Consider the following 20,463-nt stretch of genomic DNA (forward strand, 5'->3'; position numbering starts at 1 on the left):
GACGCGCAAGCCAACCCCGCGTGGATTGGCTGAACCACGGCCAACGCCGCGGGGAGCCCGGAAGACATCATAACGGTATAAATTCAGGCCCGGGAAGAGATCCAGCCTCTTCCAAAACGAAATCGCGTCAACCCAGACGCACCTTTTCGTAAGGAGACAAAGCGCCTCGTGTTAACGCACCTGGACCGGGCCTGAATTTTCTTCACCTCGCTGGACGAGCTCAAGAAAAGCGGGAATTCCCTTTATTTTTGGTTTCCCCTTCTTTTTTTCTTCCTTTTTTGTTTGCATCATCCGGACCCCGAGCGCGCGCTGCAACCGCACGCTCGTCTGCAGACCGACCTGAGCATCGCTTCTTCACTCCCCCCCTCATCGCAAGAAGCTGCTGATCGCCCCTCGGATCACACTACGGGTTTCCCCTCCGTAGTCCACGTCAGGTCTCTATTTTCTGGGACGCCAGAGAACCGCCCGCGGCCACAAATCGACGGATTTCACCTGGCCACGGAAGCACGTTTCCCCCTCGTCCAACCAAGTAAGGCTTAGAGTCTGGGCAGGAATTAGAATAACGTGATATTATTATTGCTGTGTGTTTATTGTTGGTACTTGTAACTTTGGGACGCCGATCCCTGTTTCTGAGTACTTTTGTGTCTACGCGTGGACGGCCATCCACGCGAATCATCGCACGCACGCGCGAGCCTCCTCATCCTCAGCTCACGCTTCTGCTCCCAGAGTCCATATCTGCCTGAACAGCCGTTTTTGGACTCTGTACGTGTAAGCTGAGGCGGTCGCGTCAGGGTACACAGTCAGACACCCCCTCCTCTCTCCTCTCTCTCTCTCCTCTTCTCCTCTGTTTCCCTGTTCACTAACCAGCGCACGGTACGGCCGCCGCTGCCTCCAAGCGCCTCCTTTCAGTGCGTCCCTGGGACCGTGTGTAGTTCACTGCGGCTCGGATTTCTCGGCCACAAGGAATCCGGCGCGCTCCCGACGGCTACGGCCCGTGCGGAGCTCAGTGACGTCACGCTATCCCAGGCAGAGCACGCCGAGCGCCTCTGGTGACCGGGTGGGTAATCACATCGATTTCCTCGCCGGGTCGCCGAGCCGTTTGGCGCCCTCTGGTAGTCGCGTGGGTAATTGCAACCGCTCGTACCGCCATCTGGTGGTTGCATTAAGTCATCACAACTGCCCCGCGCGCCGACGCGCACCTAGTGGCCAGATCGGGTGATTACACCGGACCGCCGACGTCTACCTCCCTCTGGTGGACGTTCGTGGTCATTACCCTCTCACCAAGTCACGCCCCTTTCGCTCCACAAACCCGCACACACACACACACACATCGCTCCCCACACTCGAACACACACACACCCACACACACACACTCACACACACACACACACACTTTATTAGCTGGCTTTGTTTTGTATTGTGTTGTTTTATGAGATCTTGCTTGATGTTTATTGATTAGATGTGATTCATAGATTGATGATTTAGGAATAGACGTTTGTTAATAAACACTTAATAGTTGAATTGAACGATTCTTGGTGGTTTTTGTGTGCTTTTCAGCGACAACTGCTGGTTGTAACAGTCAGTGCTCGGATTTACAGCCTTCCTTTCCTGCTTCAGTTAAATTGCGATTATCATTTCAATCAGAAATAATAATTTAAACATTTTAATTGAACTTTCTTTTTTAAGACTGATGTTTCGTTTAAGACCCTAACTTCAGCTGGTGCCCCGACTTTGATTAAGTAACGGTAATATTCAATTGATTAATAGTTTGAATGGTTTAAATCAATTTCAATGATTTTAACGCTTTGGGTAATTCAACACACCTAGGAGGCGTTGGCGAATGAATGCAGGTTTTCCACGGGAATAACCCGCATTGCTTTTAAATAATTTTAAGTGTTTCATCGCATTTTCTGTGGTTAATTACCCGCACTATTATTGATTGATCTGTTACCCAGTTAACCTAATCACAACTTGAATTGTCTCTAAGCTATTGTTCATTTATTTTTGTTGCAGATAGATAATTTGTATGCTTTATTAATTAATAAATTAGTCAATTTATTCAATTAATACTCAAGAGTGCTTTTAATCATTTTTAAGTGGTTTTCGTGCATCTCAGCATCCAATTATCCAGTATTATTAATTCATAAAGCGCAAGTTTATCCAATTAATAATCCTAACTGCATTTAATTCAATTTCAATGGTTTAGCTCATTCAAATAACTCATTGTATTTAATTAGTAAACCCCGACTTTACTTAATTAATTCCAACTCCTCCTTGATTACTCCCGATTGTTATTAGATAAATAACCAAACTTGTTTGATTAACAATCCATTCTAAATTACTTGCAGATCACCTTCGGTGGTCCACCCCACCGAAGTAATTCAGCCTCCCCTCAGTTATTGACTTACAAATCGCAGGTTTGTTTCATTGATAACTTGAATCATAGGTTGCTCTCCGTAATTTAATCATCACTCATAATCAAGTACCGTTGTTCATTGATAGGTCAATAGCCATTTGTGACGCCTTCGCAGCTTGAGCTTTTCCCCGGTTACTCCAGCGAGTCGCCTCCTGTGGGTCCACAGGCGCTTCGGTAGGTCACGCCACTGACCCGCAGTTGTCAACAAAGGAGTGACCCGTCACGCCTGTTGACCGGTCGTGCCACTGGTGGACCGCCTTCGCGATTGGACCCCGTGGAGGTTCCTCCCGTCAGGCGACCCTTTTTAGCTCAAAGCTGTTGGCCGATAACTGACTATTTACTCCAATCAACCTTTATAGCTTTGCATAACTTACACTTGGTACATTACCTTAGTAATCTATTACTCCAGTAATCCATTACTTTGGTGGCCTACCGCTAGTGATCAGTAATTGTCAACCCGTAAATAACAATTTACTTCTGTTTGGCGATTCGTTTATATGTAAATTACCTCTGACAGGGTAGAACCTTCCGGTAGCCTACCACTAGGGTAATTTGCATATTCTGATCACACGCTGACCCCAACACCATGGAACCAAACACTATCCCTTCAGTTTTTTTAAAATTAAAATTCCTGAAAAAAATTAGGGCCATCCAGGTTTTAATATCATTTACACATTCAAGTAACGGTGTTACTCAGTAGACATCCATCTCTTTCAGAGAAACATAAATTTGGCTTTCTACAATATAACAATGAAAGGAAATACAGTGCTTTCTTAGAATGGAGCCCAGGAGAAGTAAATGAAGGGAGAAAAGCAGGGACCCTCAGATTAAGCCCTGTGGAACTCAACATATCCGAATTGTTTACGGTCATGGTTCTAGCTGACAGATATTACTGTAAACACTCCAGGGCAGAACCGCAAATGTCCACAAGAAGCTGTAAATGACATATTATACACTGTTGTGGTCCACAGTATGGAAGGCTGCATTTAGGTCAAGCAGCACAACAGCCCCATGGTCCCCAGAACCCGGATGTCATTAAAAATCCATGATAAAATTGATTCTGTACAATGACTGGCTTTGAAATCTGATCTCTGTGATATTAAGATAAAAATTCACAACACTTCTCAAACTTTATTCCTGTCATGTCACGTCACATCACATCACTTGACACTTTGTGGTGATCATTCAAGTTTGCAAATGTGGGGTGATACCTAAATGTCAACAGGCAAAAGTTAAAGCATTGGACTGTCCAAGTCAATTTTCACAATGTTTGTGTTATGATTACAACAGGTCAAAGTTTTCTCAATTAGCTGCAGGAAAAGGGTGTGTGCGTGTGTGTGTGTGTGTGTGTGTGTGTGTGTGTGTGTGTGTGTGTGTGTGTGTGTGTGTGTGTGTGTGTGTGTGTGTGTGTGTGTGTGTGTGTGTGTGTGTGTGTTGCTTTCATGTAGCCCTGAGAAAACATTCTTTACAGCTGACCTTCATTCAAAGAGACACCATGTTGAGCCACTGGTGTACAGAAATCTACTTCTATGAATTAAAACCATGTGACAAGGCAGCGAGACAGTGGTAACTGGACTCCATAGCAGACAGCAACAGCTGACTGAGCGGAAGCGCGGCAGACTGCACGCTGACCGCATTCTTTAAGACATAATGCCACCAGTGCCTCGGCCATATACACGGCACTGACTGAGAACTGAGTATGCAGCAGGTTTAATCCATTTAGCAGTGGCTAAGGAGCAGAGGGCGGCAGATGGCTCTTACTTGCTGTAATAATATCATTCAAACCCTGTCTAAAGTCTGGCCCGTTAGCCTATTTTCACGGGGCCATGGGTCATTTTGTTAAATGACCCCTGGCCCATTTAACAAAAGAAATATTATTTGATCAAGACAATTGTATTCGTCAATTGTTTGCATGCATGTTCTAAGAGATTTGACTAAAGTAACCTGATTGTAGGCATTAGTAACAAAATAAAAGGTTTTTAAAATGATAATCTAGTGCACTAGCATCAGTGTAAACTGAATAATAACTGTAATAATTGTCTGATATGACAACAGCTCAAAGAAAATTTTCAGCTCATAGCATTTTACTGAGATTTAAGTTGGCAGTTCTTTCTTAGTGACAGATGCACGCATGCATGCATGCACGCACGTGCACACACACACACACACACACACACACACACACACACACACACACACACACACACACACACAATGTGAAGTAATTCACAACGAAGTAATTCCTCGGTTGGCAGTTAGTTTAAGGTCCCCCCAAATTAACAGAAGTTTTACAACGTCAACATCGGAACAGAACAAAACTTAATCTTGGTGACAGGAATAAATGCATCAACAATCTTAAAAGGGATATGTCTGTGGTAGGTCACTGTGGGTCCCAGCAAGATCCTTGACCCCCATCAGCTCCATTGAGTGCTTTAATGTGGCTGTACCTCCACATCATACAAAAATAGGATGGGTCAATGTAGAAAAACGGACCTTCCTCAAGAGAATTAATAAAGAATTAATAAAGTATGATGAGCATCTTTTTCGTCACTTTATCATGAGATCCTTCTGTCATTTAGTTCAGTCTGGCTGGTTATGGATGAAGGTTGCCAGACAGACAAAGAGAGAGAGAGAGAGAGAGAGAGAGAGAGAGAGAGAGAGAGAGAGAGAGAGAGAGAGAGAGAGAGAGAGAGAGAGAGAGAGAGAGAGAGAGAGAGAGAGAGAGAGTCCAACACATTCTGCACCTGAGCTTGGTTTCCCAACAGTGCCCACTAGATGGAGTCTCACGTCAACTTTCTGAAGGCCTCTTGCCAAATGGCACCAATAAGATCAAGATTCCCTTTCGTTGCTTTGGTTTTCACCAGAAAACTCTTTACATTTACGCCGATCCTTGATGGGATAAAGTGTGTAGAGGGTGGTATGGATGGATGGATGTTTTTAAAATGTCTGACAATGTTGTATTTCCTCTGTATATCTGATAACTTTTTACCTTTGCTTGGTTATACTCCAAAATTAAGGTTGGATTGGTGAGACAAAGAGAAAGTGAAAAATCTCAGAATCTAGTGGGAATGTCCCACACTTTCATTGAGTTTTTTTTTTTTCTAAATTTTTTCACTTCAGGTCTTTGGACAAGCCTATACATGGTGCATACATACCCTATTCATATGTATACATGTGCAAGCATGGAAAAGCTAAATTGTCATGCTGACAAGTGGTGAGCATGGCAACTCTTCAGTCTGCAGGTGAAAGTCCTGCCATCCAACTCTAGCTTTCAAAAACAGTCTAATTATACACACAGCAGCTGCTGCTGCTTGCCACATGCTTGACTGTGTGTGTGTGTGTGTGTGTGTGTGTGTGTGTGTGTGTGTGTGTGTGTGTGTGTGTGTGTGTGTGTGTGTGTGTGTGTGTGTGTGTGTGTGTGTGTGTGTGTGTGTGTGTGTGTGTGTGTGTGTGTGTGTGTGTGTGTGTGTGTGTGTGTGTGCGTGCGTGCGTGCGTGTTATCCTGCAGTTATCCTGTAAGCATGTTTTTGAGCCTTTGTGGAAAACACACACAAAGCCTCTATTCATTGTCTCTCGGTCATTTATTTTTCAGCATAATTAGTTGTAAAAGTATGCAATACTAGTGTCATAACCAGGCTCAACTGCCAAAAAGTTCAGATTTTAAAGTTTCCAAAGAACCAACATGTTCAGCTCCAAATGAGATCATTCAAAGAGTAGTATGTGAATTATTGCAGAGCAATGCTGCAAAGTAAACATTGAAGCTGCACTGCATACTTTCACAGTGTCATATCCCATTGTTTGTTTATCCTAATAATCTAGATTGAACTCTGTAATATTAGCACATCTAAAACATCAAGCCTCTAATAGGTGGACTAAAGTCTTGTGTATGTCCTGTTGGGAATCCATTAACACCTGTGTGTGAAACATGAAACAGCATGTGACGGTTAAACATTTGTAAATGATGTTAGAAACTACACTTCCTTTGTATATCCAGTTTCTTTTTAATGGCTGAGAGAATTACACACTATTTGGTACACCATATGTGTGCGAGAGGGGCAGAATTACTAACTGCTCCAGAGGAGCTGTAATCGTATATCCAAGTGGCAAATCAGTGTAAATACTGAGATGGCCGTAATTCCCACTTCAGGCATTCATTGTGAGTAAAAGATTCAGAACCAAATGGTCACTGATTAAGAGGTGGCTTCACAAAAAGTAGCCCCAGTGGTTTAAATAAACACAGGCTGTTTACGATTGTGTAAAAGCTGTTATGTGACATTAATCCCTCTTGAGTGTCAGGAGTATTTTAATCTGAAGTGCCACTCCAATGGAAGTGTTACTGATAGATGTGCAACAATTAGCTTTTTTTACTCTGACGGGAGAGTTTGTTTGTATCAGACACAACCGGTTAGGACCAGAGAGCTACTGAGCCAGATTAGAACTGCTCTATAGGGATGATAGGAGGTTTAAATACAGCCAATAGTTGCATAATGCCCAGAATAGCTTTCCGAGAAGGATCTACTATTACAACATTTACTCACTTGTTTGAGAAAGAAAACAACAGCTCCTGCATAAACTCGTCAAGCATGCACAGCCATTTTTATTTTCTATTTCCTTAGCTCTCAGACGGTTTGTTTATTGTAGTTTAATCATAGGTAAAATGCAGAAAGTTTAGACTCAATGGTGCTTGTGGTGGAACAATGATTGATTGTTTTTTTACATATAGACGCACGCACGCACGCACGCACGCACACACACACACACACACACATTTGCAAAGTCAAAAACAACACATATTAGTCAAGTTTCTTGAGAAAGCAAGGTGATAGATTTCCCCACTTCAGTGTGTGTGATTGACATATTGATTCAGTATTCATATTGACTCCTGTTGACATACTTATTCACCTTCCACCAGCACAGCTTAGATTATGACAACAATGCTTGAATGTTTCCTTTGACATTTCCTTGCTGTTGCTGTTGAAGTCTTTGCAGGTCGGCCCACTCCTCTCATGTAGCCAGGAGAGGCGCCGCAAACAGCGCCCAAAGTGCCCTTTAGGCTCCTCAAAAAGCACAAGACTGCCAGCTGAGGTTTGACCTACTGGATGTCAGCTCATATTTCCAGAAACCAGTGCAGTAACCCTGTTTAGACCAGCACAGTGAAGCGGGGTAGCATCAAAACATGATCACACTGGAGCAGACCTGTTTTTGACGGGGAAGGAAGACAGACAGTTGGAAACAATTCGAAATGGGGCGGCAGCCATGATGTATTTTTGTTAACAGATTGAGCATAACTGAATAGGAGGCCCTTGAGCATTGGACCACAGTTACATCAGGAGTCCATGTATGCAGCATCTCTGATGTAACCCATGAAGATATTTGCTATTGTTCAAATATTTAGCAGACTTTCATCTATGAGTGGTCCACAAAGCAAAAGTGTCTGGCACATAGGTATGTGATCAAGGTTGTAATTTTCATTGTATTTTAAAGTATTGTTGTAGTCTGCCACACTGCCCAGAGACATATCAAAGTTATTTAGAGAATTTAAAAAAAAATTTTTGCTTTATTGTAACTTCCAAAAGGTCATATTTAAATATCATGAAATTTGAGTTGCAGATTTCTTTTCTTCAAACATATAATTAGCAGGGCTAAAACAACTCACAGCAAAAAAAATAAAAATCCTTGGTTCTGATTCTGGTTTGGAGCCTTTATGCTGTGATTTGCTCCTGTGAACATCTGGGTTTTCTCCAGGTACTCTGGTTTACTTGAAAATCTGGAATTAAACTGGAATTTAAAAAATAGCAAAAACCAAGGCAGAAGTAAAACACGAGATATAAACGCAAACTGTGACCTAAGTTATACACCTCATAAACTCAACCCTAACCTTGTCATGTTCTTATTTCTCTCAGCTGTACTCGTGTACTGTACAGTACGTTACCAAGACGTCCAAACTTCTATTCTAACTTCTATGTTTAGATATTGATTGCACTGCCATAATTTCCCATTAAACAGCCATGGTATAGTATGATAAAGTCTTTTATTTCCATCACTTGTTCTCTTCTCCTTTGTCAAGCCAAGTGTTTGGAATCTGCTGGTCCTCACTTGTGTCTATATTTGTGCTCCTTCTCTGAAATAACAAAGGTGATAGGTTACCATAATGACAAGCTAATGAGAGTGGAGCGTGACACGACGGCCAAATACTTGTCACCGATAAAGATCAAAGACAGCTCCAATGACAAGAAAGTATTCAGAAAAAGGCCACATTCAACCTTTATTGTGATCCACTGGAAAGAGCTCAAGTAGTGCTTCGCTAAATTTAGCTGGCAAGAGGTTGTTTTCACCGTGCTGTGTGGGTGGACTCTCTGTTAACCTCCACTCAAAGTGATTGATAGAGAGACGAAGCCCATACTTGTTCTGCTTTAAAAAGTCTCTGCCCGTGACTGTCTTGTGACTGGATGGACTCACATATCCATACCATCACCTTGCAATGGGAACAGACTTAAAAACAATACCAACAACAAATAAACTATTTGGAAATTTGTTTAGAATGGTACTAATTGCCATTTCTTGACACCTGTTAATAATAATCACTTTTTAGAATTGCACTTATTGGACTGACTTGCTGTGGCGATGACACAGTGACTTGACTTGTGACTTGACTTGACTTGGTTGTTAAGAAAACAAAAACACACCAGGACTATTGTTACATTGGGGGAAAGTTAATTCTACGAAACTGGCACTCCACAGGTTGTCTTGTCCAATCTGCCTCGTGGCTCAAAGGACCGTCTATTTTTAGACAGTTCATGAGAGGGGAAGTGGGAAGAGAGGGAAGCTGGGAGGAAAAACAAGAGACGGTTCAGCCAGACCTGTCCCTGCATCATGTGTGAGGCCAATTATTTTAGAAACGTTCTGAGGTGGTATTTCAAAAGGGGCAAGAACTAAAAAAAAAAAACATTGATCCTCCTCCATTTTCGTAACTATGTTCTGTCTTGCATGCTGGACTTCCTCAACTAAACCTTGTAATTATTGACCTATTAGGTGATGGGCCGGGTAGAAGAAAGGGAGCGCACCGCTTCTTAAGTGGCTTCTTGAGGAGGGAAAGGAGAAAATACTAGAGTGGATGAAGGAGTGGGGGGGGGGGGGGGGGGGTGAGGCTCCTCTCCTCTGTCTCTAAGAGCATTAGCTGTGGAGTGTTCTGGTGGTGACAGGGCTGTCAGGGTCAGATGGCTGCTCAGCCTGATTAGACCAGCTCCCAGCAGATCCTCAGCCTGCCACACTGCGCTGCCACAAGCAAGGTAGAGCAACCAAGTGGCACGTACAGTACATGGCAGTGGTCACTGAGCAGAGAGGGAGAGGGAGAGGGAGAGGGAGAGGGAGAGAGAGAGAGAGAGAGAGAGGGAGAGAGGGAGAGAGAGAGAGAGGGAGAGAGGGAGAGAGGGAGAGAGGGAGAGGTGCATAGTTTAGTGTCATACTCAGGCACAGCTACAGGTTGTTGCAGACTTTACCTTCTCACTGGTGGACCTCCAGATCTTTTCAGATCAAAACACTGACAGCTGGTTGACTTTAGTGTGGCAGAGAGGAAGAAGAAAGGATGTTTAGTCTGTGTTTGAAGATGACATTGAAGAGCTAAGCGGTAAGGAAATACATTTGTATATGTATTTGTTCCTGATAGAAATTTATTTACTGTTCCGGTGCGGTCACAAAATCACAAGTGTGTTGCTGCTTTAACAGGTTTTGTAACCTTTTTGAGACTATTTTCTTGATGTGACAGAACTTAGGACCGTGGACATATCCATAAAAATCTCTTTCACTCCAGTATTTTGCATCCAGAGATTGTAATCAAGCTAATAACAGTACTTCACTGACACAGGCTGAGGGGACAAGGAGTGTCTCTTCGCTCTGGAGACAGTCCTCCTCACAAAAATTTGATGTGTCATAGAATCAGCTGCCAGTATAGATAGAGCTATAAATACAGCTGTGGGTCTTCAGTGTCTACATGAGTTTACTATAACAGGCAGTCAGCTGGTTGGATGTCAGCACTCAAACTGTTGTAGGACTGCTGCTACTGCAGGACTTTGGTGTAACTGCCAGTCGGTACTTTGTGGATTTCCTTGTTCGGCAGCCAAGCTGTCCACTGAGGTAAGAGGGGGGAAATTAGACTCCCAGAAATGAGTCACATTTAGGTATTTAGCACCATTTATTTTGCAGAGTGACTTGCATGGCTATATGTGCTAAAGTCAACCTCCGCTCTGGGTATTAGCTGGAAGTAGAGGTGAATGCCCTGTAGTAGGGTTTATCCTATTTGAGGCTACTACTAACATGCCTCTCTGTTAACATACAGGCTTACTGTCTTTCATTCAGCCGTACAATGAAGGCACCTTAGCAAACTTTGTGAACAGTAAAAGGACTCGTGTCTAACAGTATATCAGGAACTAATTCTGATAGAATAGTTTGGATTATTAAAAGTGGAACTGGATAAGGATAAATGAGTGTAGTATAAGAGTTGGCATGTCTTCAGATTGGAGAAACTGAAAGCTACACGATGTGTTGGGAAACAGCACAGTCTTTTGATAATCAAACAACAACAATATTTACAAGTTTAGAGTAAATTCAGCCCCTTACTTTGCCCTCAGACAAGCTTTTTCTTCGATGAGGAGCTGCAGTAGTTGTATTGCTCTCACCAAAGCTGTCAGACATAAATTGGATTTAACGTGAGTTGTTGATCTACTCCGATCTTGAAAATGGATGCTTTACTGCAGTATTTATGTTACATCACCAGAGTATGCCGTGACCCCGAATCACCAGCGTCACAGGGTAACATCAACCGAGTGAGGCCTCAGTGGTAAATCACGGGGGTGGCGGGGGGGAGGGGGTCTCGACACAGCTTCCTTGGAAAAATAGATAAATGTCCCCCAAATATAATTCTGTCCTTCAGCAAAGCAGCACAAGAGCAGTAATAGTGAAACTGCTGCCTTTCTCAGTGGACCTTGGCTGCTATGAAGATACAGACAACTGTGGTTTCTGCCCAAACAACGCTGGATTACAACAAAATTAAATATATTGGAAGTGTACAGATCGCTTTCATAGTCCTGTTATTGTATTTCTCTGAAAACATATTGTTTTTGGCCCTGTAAAGTGGTGCTAACACTCCTCTACTCCAGATAGTACACTATCAATGTGTACCTCATATAACCTCACTTTCAATAATCCAGACTATCCCTTTAACATGTTTTGGACCTGATGGAGCCCCTGTACTGGGAGACAGCCTGGCAGCCAGCCTGTGGGTACACTTGTTTTTATAAACTAGACAACACTCCAAGGTAAATGTGAAGCTTTACTGAGTTTTAATTGGAATTACCGCTGTTGTTTGGGTGCTTCCCGTATGCCTCTGTAAATATTCGTGTCATCTTATAGGCTATAAAGTCATGCTGACATGAATGCCAACTAAATACCTATAGAGAGTGAAGTGCCCATGAAAAGTTTAAATCTTATCTTTTTTGATCTTTTGGTGTTGTAGAGCAAAATGAAGTTAATTATCTGTGCAAAGCATTGTCTTGTCTCTGTAACAATGGATGAAGTAGTTTGTGTCCTGTCGTTTAGATATAATGTTGTTGTGCTTGTGTCACATAAGGTCTGATTTTGTTATTCAACTAGATGGTGTGTGTGTGTGTGTGTGTGTGTGTGTGTGTGTGTGTGTGTGTGTGTGTGTGTGTGTGTGTGTGTGTGTGTGTGTGTGTGTGTGTGTGTGTGTGTGTGTGTGTGTCTGGGGTGAAGAGGTGAAGAGGTGGCCACAGATTACTGAGATTATCTCTCGGCTTTCCCTGGTTGTTTGTCTTGAGAGTTATTATAGTCGGGCTATATCTTCAGCAGACGTTTCTATTATTACCTTAAAGTTTCCTCACTACCTTTTACAAACGGGATCTGAAGTGTTCTTGGAGTAGGGCATTTGTCTTATCAAGTAAGAAAAGAAACAAAGTAAACAATCAGAAGATATAACAAATACCGTCACACAGAGCGAACAGAAACATTATTCCTTTGCATTATGATGCATTCCCCATTGTCCTGAATATAATGATGCCTTATTTTCAATTCTAAAACAGGGTTTGTATGCGTAGCATGAATTTATAGTGCAATTAACAATTAAATTGATTTCTCAGCTGGTAATGTGCGTAATACTTTTACAAATGATTGCCTACTCTGGAGTTTTTCCTCATATATTTTGACCCCCTAATGCACAGTCCAGAAATGTATTGATCAAAAGACAAATGATGCGGAACAAACTTCTTTAAATCCAAAAAGGATTCACAAACAAACATCCCCTTGCTGAAAAATTTCTGTTGTTATTGACTGAACATAGATTGAATCCACCTGAAAAAGAAAAGATTAAATGGACCACTAGTTGCAGATTTTATTCTTCTCTCTTCAAAAACGTAACTGACATGTTGTAATAAGTTAAAGTTATAATGTGCTCATTTATAATGTAGCCTTCTATAAGCTATGTTGTCTATGCTAAAATATTACGTCTAAAGAAGTCCACCCAGATAAATCAGAGTTATTGCAAATGTCCTGATTTTGTATATGAACAGCTGCTTCTCAGTTTGTAGAGTACATCATCTTCCAGACCATATATTGGTAGTTCGAGCCCCATCCCACTTCTTCCATGTTCAAAAGTGCACAACACTAACCCCCAAGTTTCTCCTAAAGGATAACACGAGTCAGGTCTCTAGATAAGACAGATAGGTAGAAACCTAGATAATCACACACATGGCTTGAAATAGAGCATTCACATACTGCAGATGTCCCTATGTGCGTTTGTCTTTTACATCTATGTTTATTAATACTCGAGAAACTAATGTTGTCTTTTCTCTTTTTACTCTTTAGAACCGCTGGTTGATGGAGTTTGTGCGACAAAGTGGAGACTACTGCCACGCCCAACACATTTAGACCCTCTTTAGGATGATGCTGCACCACGCGGACCTGGGGCCATAAACCCTCAAGGACCGCTGGCCTTTGTCTTCTGAACCTGCCAGCTCATGGGGTAACAAGCAGCTCCTCCATACGAGAAGCTGACTGGCGAGTGACGGCAAGCGGGAGCTACTAAGGACAAATTCAGTGAAACAAAAACAAAGAGAAAACTGACACATTGTAGCCTCCTGGACTATATAATACAGTCAACTGATGGGAAAACCATTACAACTGCAGGACTTCAGATATCAGAAGATACCTTACAAAAGTTGAGAACTGACAGGAAGTCCAGACGTTCCTGAAGAGCAGACAACGTGGACACAGCAGCTTACTGCTGCAGCCGGAGCTAAAGGTGAGACGTGACCACCGGGACCAGATCTGGACTACATGTAGGGATGCTTAACACATTAACACCACTTATATAATATACTATAATATTTCACATGTGGCAGGTTAAAGGATTCTCGGGTATCTTTGTTTCTATTCTAGTTGTGGACGAACTAAAATCAGCTTTCAGGATTTACACTCAAGAATCCTTCACTGTGGTGGGTCCCACATAGGATTCATCGTTTTCTGTAGTCCACTGTTGATTTTTGTTTTTAGAATTTAAGTGAATGCAAGACCCTGAACAGGTCACCAGTCCATCACAGGGCAAACAGAGAGACACACACATGGACGCGCACACACACACACACACACACACACACACACACACACACACACACACACACACACACACACACACACACACACACACACACACACACACACACAGATTCAGAAGTACAGGCAATTGAGGAATCTGTACCCTGAGAGGATCGACACACAAGCATAGGGAGAACATGCAAATGATTTATAAAGGAGTCTAAAGCCCAACCCAGAATCAAACATTCCCGCTTTGGAGAAGGCTGACAACACAACATTTGGTTGAATCAAGTTTTGTTAGACCGCACGGTGGTTAGCACACTCACTTCACAGCAAGAAGGTCGTGGGTTCAAACACAGGGCCTTTCTGTGTGGATGTTTCAGTTTTCAGTTTGCATGTTCTCCCCGTGTGTGTGTGGGTTTCCTCTGGGTGCTCCGGTTGTCCCCGAGGAAGACCCTCAGCCCCCCCAGCTCTCCAGGACACACTTGAAAAAGAGATTATTAATCTCATTGTGGTTATCCTGGCTAAATATAAGTGTTACTTTGGCCCATGGTGATACTATACTAGTACACTCTCATAAACACACTTTCATATTCAAGGACGTCTCAACTTTAGCCTGGTAATGTTCTTGTTAAAGGTTATACAGCTGTTCAACACTTTCACATGGGTCTTGTTGGTCAAACAACATTGTATTCAAAGTTTACTGCCCCAAATCCAGCTTTTCCTTGATTTTCATCCAGTAGAATATTGGATCATAGGAGCTCCATTCTGAATCTGCTGTGTCTCTGTGAGCTGGACTGGCTCCGCCCACACATGCCCATCTTGGGAAGAGGAGGAAGTACTTCCTCTGGTGGTGCCATGTGCCAGAGCAGAGCTGCATAATTGTGGGAGGGTCCAAAGGGGGCCTACCTTGATTGGGATTGGCTAAACCCCCGATGACACTATAAAGGGTTTGATTTCTGATTCGCTCGTTGGAGCAAAACACTTTTTAAAAATTTAAACAAGCCCGGGAGAGAGATGACAGACTTTCTTCACTTCTGGGGTGTCATTCCAGGTATGAGGAAGCATATTACTGTTGGAAAACATTTAGAAAAAGAACTTTGCGAAATATGACCCCTTTAGAATAATTACAGCTAATTCTACAATATACATGCCAGAAGTTAAAACTTGTGTTCCATTACATACCCATAATTTAATGAGAAAGCCCTTTTGAAAAAAACACCAAATGTATTTTTTAAATGTTTAAATAAAGATATTTTCTTCTCAATGTCTTTCTCTTAAAATTAATGAATTTTCCTCAGCAGACACAAATAGAGAAGACGCCACATGTCTGCTCTAATCAAGTGTTAAGGTGAAAACACCAGATGTTGGACTGCACACTTGTTTGCCACATGCACGCACACATGCACAAACTCCTTTACACAACACAGCGTGGATTTTACTCCATAATGTGTCAGTTTTCAAATATTTTCAATTTACGGTAGACATTGAAGGAAGCTCTCTTGAATTTGTGCCAAAAGTTTGAGTGGAAAATTGTCTCTTTGTGCTTTTCCAGCACTGTTTACAGAAAGGTAGCAGCAGAAGCAGTTTTGTGTCTTTAGAGATATAAATAATCTGCATACCAGTTTGTGGATACACAACAAGTCACGCACATGCCAATGTTTGTTTTTTAGTTATAATTAGTGAAGCTGTGCAACACTATGATATCCTATTTCTTGCTCGCTGTTTTTATGTATCTTACATTTGAGTATTTTACAAGATCTTGCATTAAAATCTGTTTCTGTATAGATGTGCCTCCAGATAGAGTGAGTTGTCTTCCACTCCCACTGTTGGTGGTTCGATCCTCCATCTTGCCCTGATTATATAACGTGCCCTTGAGCTTGTAATTGAACCCTAATTTGCTCCTGATGGAGGTCTTGCACCTGCAGCTATCATCATCATTTTGAGAATGTGATTAATAGTGTAAAGTCATTTGAGACTGCTGAAGGAGGGCAATGTGCGTATGTAAGTGAAGACTATTTAAAATAGATGTGAAGAACCGATGACACTACTACATGAAACATAAACATATCCCTGCTGTTTTGTTGCAACTTATTCTCATTTCCACGCAGTTTCTTTCTTTCAAGAACGGCTAACATCGGGATTAATGCAACTTAATGCAAAACATTTATTTCCCACATTGCTTTTCATTTTTCAGTACATTTCAAATTTTGACTACCTCCATGGAAGCAAGTAATAACTTAAATCTAAACTACAATGCACTAATTAAAGTAACTTGCACAACCCTGTGGGCAACTTAACTAAGATCAGTATTTTTCTTTGCCAAGACTCATTTATTCCACAATCAACAGAAAGTACTTAAAATGTAGCCCATGTATTTAAAACCAATACTGACTGTAATTTACTTGCACAACATTTCTCTCTGTCTTGAAGCTCGTGGCTAACCACAAACTGTTTACACACAAAGGTCAGAGGTTCTTCTGGGATGTCAAAGGTCGCACTGGCCACCATGAACCGTCCGGCTCCGGTGGAACTGTGCCACAAAAACATGAGATTTCTCATCACACACAACCCGACAGACAGCACCCTCACCTCCTTTATAGAGGTAAGAAATGGGTTTACCTGTGTGACGGGAGGACAATCAATAGATCAATATTCTCTGCCACAGACTTCAATATAGTTTTACAAATGCGTCATTTTGTGTGCTTTCAGTTTTCTAATTAGTGTATGGTTAAGAATAAATGTGGAATGAACTATCTCCCCTCATGGTGTTCCTTCCAGGATTTGAAGCATTACGGTGCCACGACGGTGGTCCGGGTCTGTGACGTCACCTACGATAAGACCCCCCTGGAAAAAGACGGCATCACTGTGGTGGTAAGGTCTCAATACACGGGCGACACACCACACCTCCGTACTAAAGTGACACGAGACGTTTCTCTTTATTTCAGGACTGGCCTTTTGACGATGGGGCCCCTCCGCCCAGTAAGCTGGTTGATGACTGGTTGAGTCTGTTGAAGAAGAAATTTCAGGAGGATCCGGGAAGCTGTGTAGCTGTTCACTGTGTGGCAGGGCTGGGAAGGTCAGTGTGTGTGTGTGTGTGTGTGTGTGTGTGTGTGTGTGTGTGTGTGTGTGTGTGTGTGTGTGTGTGTGTGTGTGTGTGTGTGTGTGTGTGTGTGTGTGTGTGTGTGTGTGTGTGTGTGTGTGATGAAGACACATACACAAAGGATGGGTAACTAATAGCAAATACAGGCTGTAAAAAAAAGCTCATTCATTTTCTAATTTATATCCAACACATAGACCAGGATTGTTCTCGATCTGCAACAGAGACAATTTCTACACAGTTTTCTACACAACAGGCTCTACACACACCAGCATACCAATTTGTTTCTGAATGCTTCTAGGGCTCCTGTGCTTGTTGCTTTGGCTCTGATCGAAAGTGGGATGAAGTACGAGGATGCCATTCAACTCATCAGACAGTAAGTGCGTTTCAACACAACATCGCGTATAACATTTATGACACAGAAATAACTAATATCACAGAGGCAGCAGATTTGGTTTGAAGGTTTCATTAAGCAGCTTCTTTTTTTATTAAACAATATCAAACAAAATAAGTTCAGAGCTAAACACTGTTGAAGTTATATGTAAATGATTTTTGGTCCTTAAAATTTCTCCCCAATCATTTAAATCTGATTTGCAAAATGTATTTATCTTGACATATTATTGCTATACGTCAATAAAAAATACAGTTTTCCACCAGACAGTTAATAGAGGAATGTTTATAACTTTTTACTGATATGGAGTCCATGTGGTTGAGAAAGGTGTAAATAGAATAATACATACTGTATAATTATATACTGTAAGGGTTAAGTATTATTTCATAAAAACTTGACATTGTGAATATAAAATACAGATATAAGATTTAGCTCCAAAGAGAAAAAGAGAAATAATGTTTTTATAATACCAGATGAGAAATATCACATTTATCATTGATGATGCATGAAAGCATGCTGCTATTAGTGCTATATTTCACCATGGAATATTTTTACGTGTGCCCTTTAGGAGGCGTCGCGGAGCCATCAACAGTAAACAACTCACCTATCTGGAGAAATACCGATCGAAGCAGAGACTCCGCTTCAAAGACTCTCACACACACAAGAATAAGTGTTGCATCATGTGAACACACACTCTGGCACACAAACGCACACACTGTTCATTAACCTTGTCATCTTCAATACACTTCTCAGGAATCTGATCGTACAAACCATAAGTGATATTCACAGACTCATCAGCTCTTGTGTGTGCTTGTGTGTGCTTGTGTGTGTGTGTGTGTGTGTGTGTGCACGTGTGTTTCGAAAATGTTATTTTCATAGAGTTTTCTGAAGACCTAATTTGAAAGAATTACATTTTTGTGATTATTTTGCGGACTTGTTTGCTGCATTATACAGTTGATGTTGTGCAATGAATTTAAGGGAAGGATTACATAGGTTCAGCATCACAAATCATGTCTGCACCCATGGGGACACAAGAAAAGATATGGATTGAGACATTTTTATTATATGCTAATTGCTTGTCAACACCTCAAACCCAAATCAACCTCAGTACGTTTGAACATCAGGGTATAAAGTTTTTTTAACAGCCACTTTTAATAATATTTTTGGACAACAGAAACCCTTTGAGACACTTAAACATTTTAAGAAGACTTATTTTTTTGTATTATTCTTTCCAGTACCTCTCGTCTCTCTGCATTGAAAATAAAATAAGGGCTCATCTTCAGCACAGACCTTTCCGCCTTGGGGCAACAAATACACTAAAAGTCAGTTTTCACAAAGCAGTACGAATCTTTTGTTTTTCACTCACTGTTTCATTATGGCTTTATACACTGTGCTCAATTCATGCGTTTACATATCTGTGTGTGCATTATGTTATTTTTTGTTTACTGACAAAGAGAGTTAGTTTGTTTGCAGCATCTGATTTCTAGTCAAATTTTGACGTATTTGTAATATAACAGAGGAAATAAGTGTATATCAAACACCTTATAAATTTACAAAAATATGTAAATTAGTTGTAAATAATATTATATGAGGTAAGCATTTCATCACTTTATCCGACTTGAGATTAACGTGAAGTAAACTTCCCCTTCAACGACTAGATATATGTGCATATGTCTTTACTTGTTTGTGGAAGCTTTTTTTGGTCATCAGCTGATGAGTTTGCCTGGTTATGCGTTTTAATCTACAGCCAATTTAGGACTGTAATGTGCAGAGATTGCCGTTTAGATTTGAAATGAGCACACGTATTGGCTGTGCATCATCACACTGGTTAGACCAGGTAAAGTTTCAGACACGTATTGAGGTGTTCACTTGTATTTTATGTGAAATGTTCTTGAATGATGTGAGTGAAGGACTGCTTTTGTAAGCTCATTTTGAAAAGAGTGGTAAAACATCAACATCAAAGAGCATGCATTTTTTTAAAGGTCTGCTGTTTATCATAGATTCATCTATCTTTAAAAATGTTTTCAACCTGAACAGACGTTCAGAATGAGTCTAAAGTGGACACAGTTGGACAGTCTTTACTGGAAACATTTAAAAACAAATGGCTAGTGTGGTAAAATTATATTTTATCACGACAATAGCATATTTCTTGTTCATGTAATGTGTGCATGACTTTGGGTTTGAGCAACAGGCAATTTTTAGATGATGTTGATCACTGTGACTGACCTGAGCAGACACTTTTTAAATGTATGAAACAAGCTGTAAATGTCTGTATGTCTGTACATTTTTGCATTCTTTAATAAAGGTTTTGCCATTGTCTTTATATGTGAATTGCCTCCCGTGCATGTTTTGCTAGTTTTAGACTGCATTTTCTTATTTTGCAGTTTTAATTAAAAACTTTATTTAGATAGCACATGTGATGCAGGCTGGTAGGGGGGCAAAGTGCTTCAAGGGAAGATTGATAGAGCTTGACACAGACATCAAGACAAAACAAGAAAGGAGAAGGTAACAGAAACTACAAGACAGTAATGGAAATTTAAAACAATATTAAAAGGTAAATTTAGAGTGATAACCTTTAAAATTTTAAATTATCCATAAAAGACAATTGAACAAAATGAAATATTAACATGACATATGCCAGACCACACTGTAAAATCAAAAACACATACTGTAAATGAAATAAGAGAGAAGGCCTTTTTTTTGACTGGAGTACTGGTTATAAAGCAAACTTCCTCAATGAAGAATCAAAGCGTTTTCATTAGAAAATGCACTTTCTGAAAGAATGTGTTCTCATATCTATCTGTTTTGTTTTGGAATCACATAACCAAGTATCAAGTGATCAAATAATCAACTTGAACTATGAGTCCACATGTGCCTAATGCTGGTAATAAATGTATTTGAACTGCAGTAAATCTAGTGTCAAGGGATCTTAAAGAATCATTCAACTGGTGA

The 20,463-nt window shown here is 41.1% G+C and overlaps 1 protein-coding gene across 2 annotated transcripts; it reads left to right on the forward strand.

Moving 5' to 3' along the window:
• The first annotated feature begins 9,627 nt into the window (after positions 1–9,627).
• LOC308114684 (protein tyrosine phosphatase type IVA 3) lies at positions 9,628–19,840 on the forward strand. 2 transcript variants are annotated; one of them, XM_080471770.1, is made up of 7 exons: positions 9,628–10,043; positions 13,292–13,727; positions 16,488–16,625; positions 16,802–16,894; positions 16,969–17,099; positions 17,422–17,496; positions 18,080–19,840. In XM_080471770.1, exons 3-7 carry the CDS (start codon positions 16,506–16,508, stop codon positions 18,195–18,197), a joined length of 537 nt encoding a protein of 178 aa, XP_080327896.1. In that variant the 5' UTR covers positions 9,628–10,043; positions 13,292–13,727; positions 16,488–16,505; the 3' UTR covers positions 18,198–19,840. The 2 variants fall into 2 exon arrangements, with proteins under 2 accessions (XP_080327896.1, XP_080327897.1); XM_080471771.1 differs by lacking the exon at positions 9,628–10,043 and adding an exon at positions 10,405–10,549.
• Positions 19,841–20,463: the final 623 nt, after the last annotated feature.

The sequence above is a fragment of the Lipophrys pholis genome (genome assembly GCF_963383615.2).
Source record: "Lipophrys pholis genome assembly, chromosome: 9".
NCBI classification, from domain to species: domain Eukaryota; kingdom Metazoa; phylum Chordata; class Actinopteri; order Blenniiformes; family Blenniidae; genus Lipophrys; species Lipophrys pholis.

Coding starts and splice junctions, on each gene's coding strand:
- LOC308114684 (XM_080471770.1), top strand. CDS start 16,506: ATGTCAAAGGTCGCACTGGCCACCATGAACCGTCCGGCTCCGGTGGAA. Junction 16,895..16,968: donor AAGACGGCATCACTGTGGTG/GTAAGGTCTCAA, acceptor TCTTTATTTCAG/GACTGGCCTTTTGACGATGG. Junction 17,100..17,421: donor TGTGTGGCAGGGCTGGGAAG/GTCAGTGTGTGT, acceptor GAATGCTTCTAG/GGCTCCTGTGCTTGTTGCTT.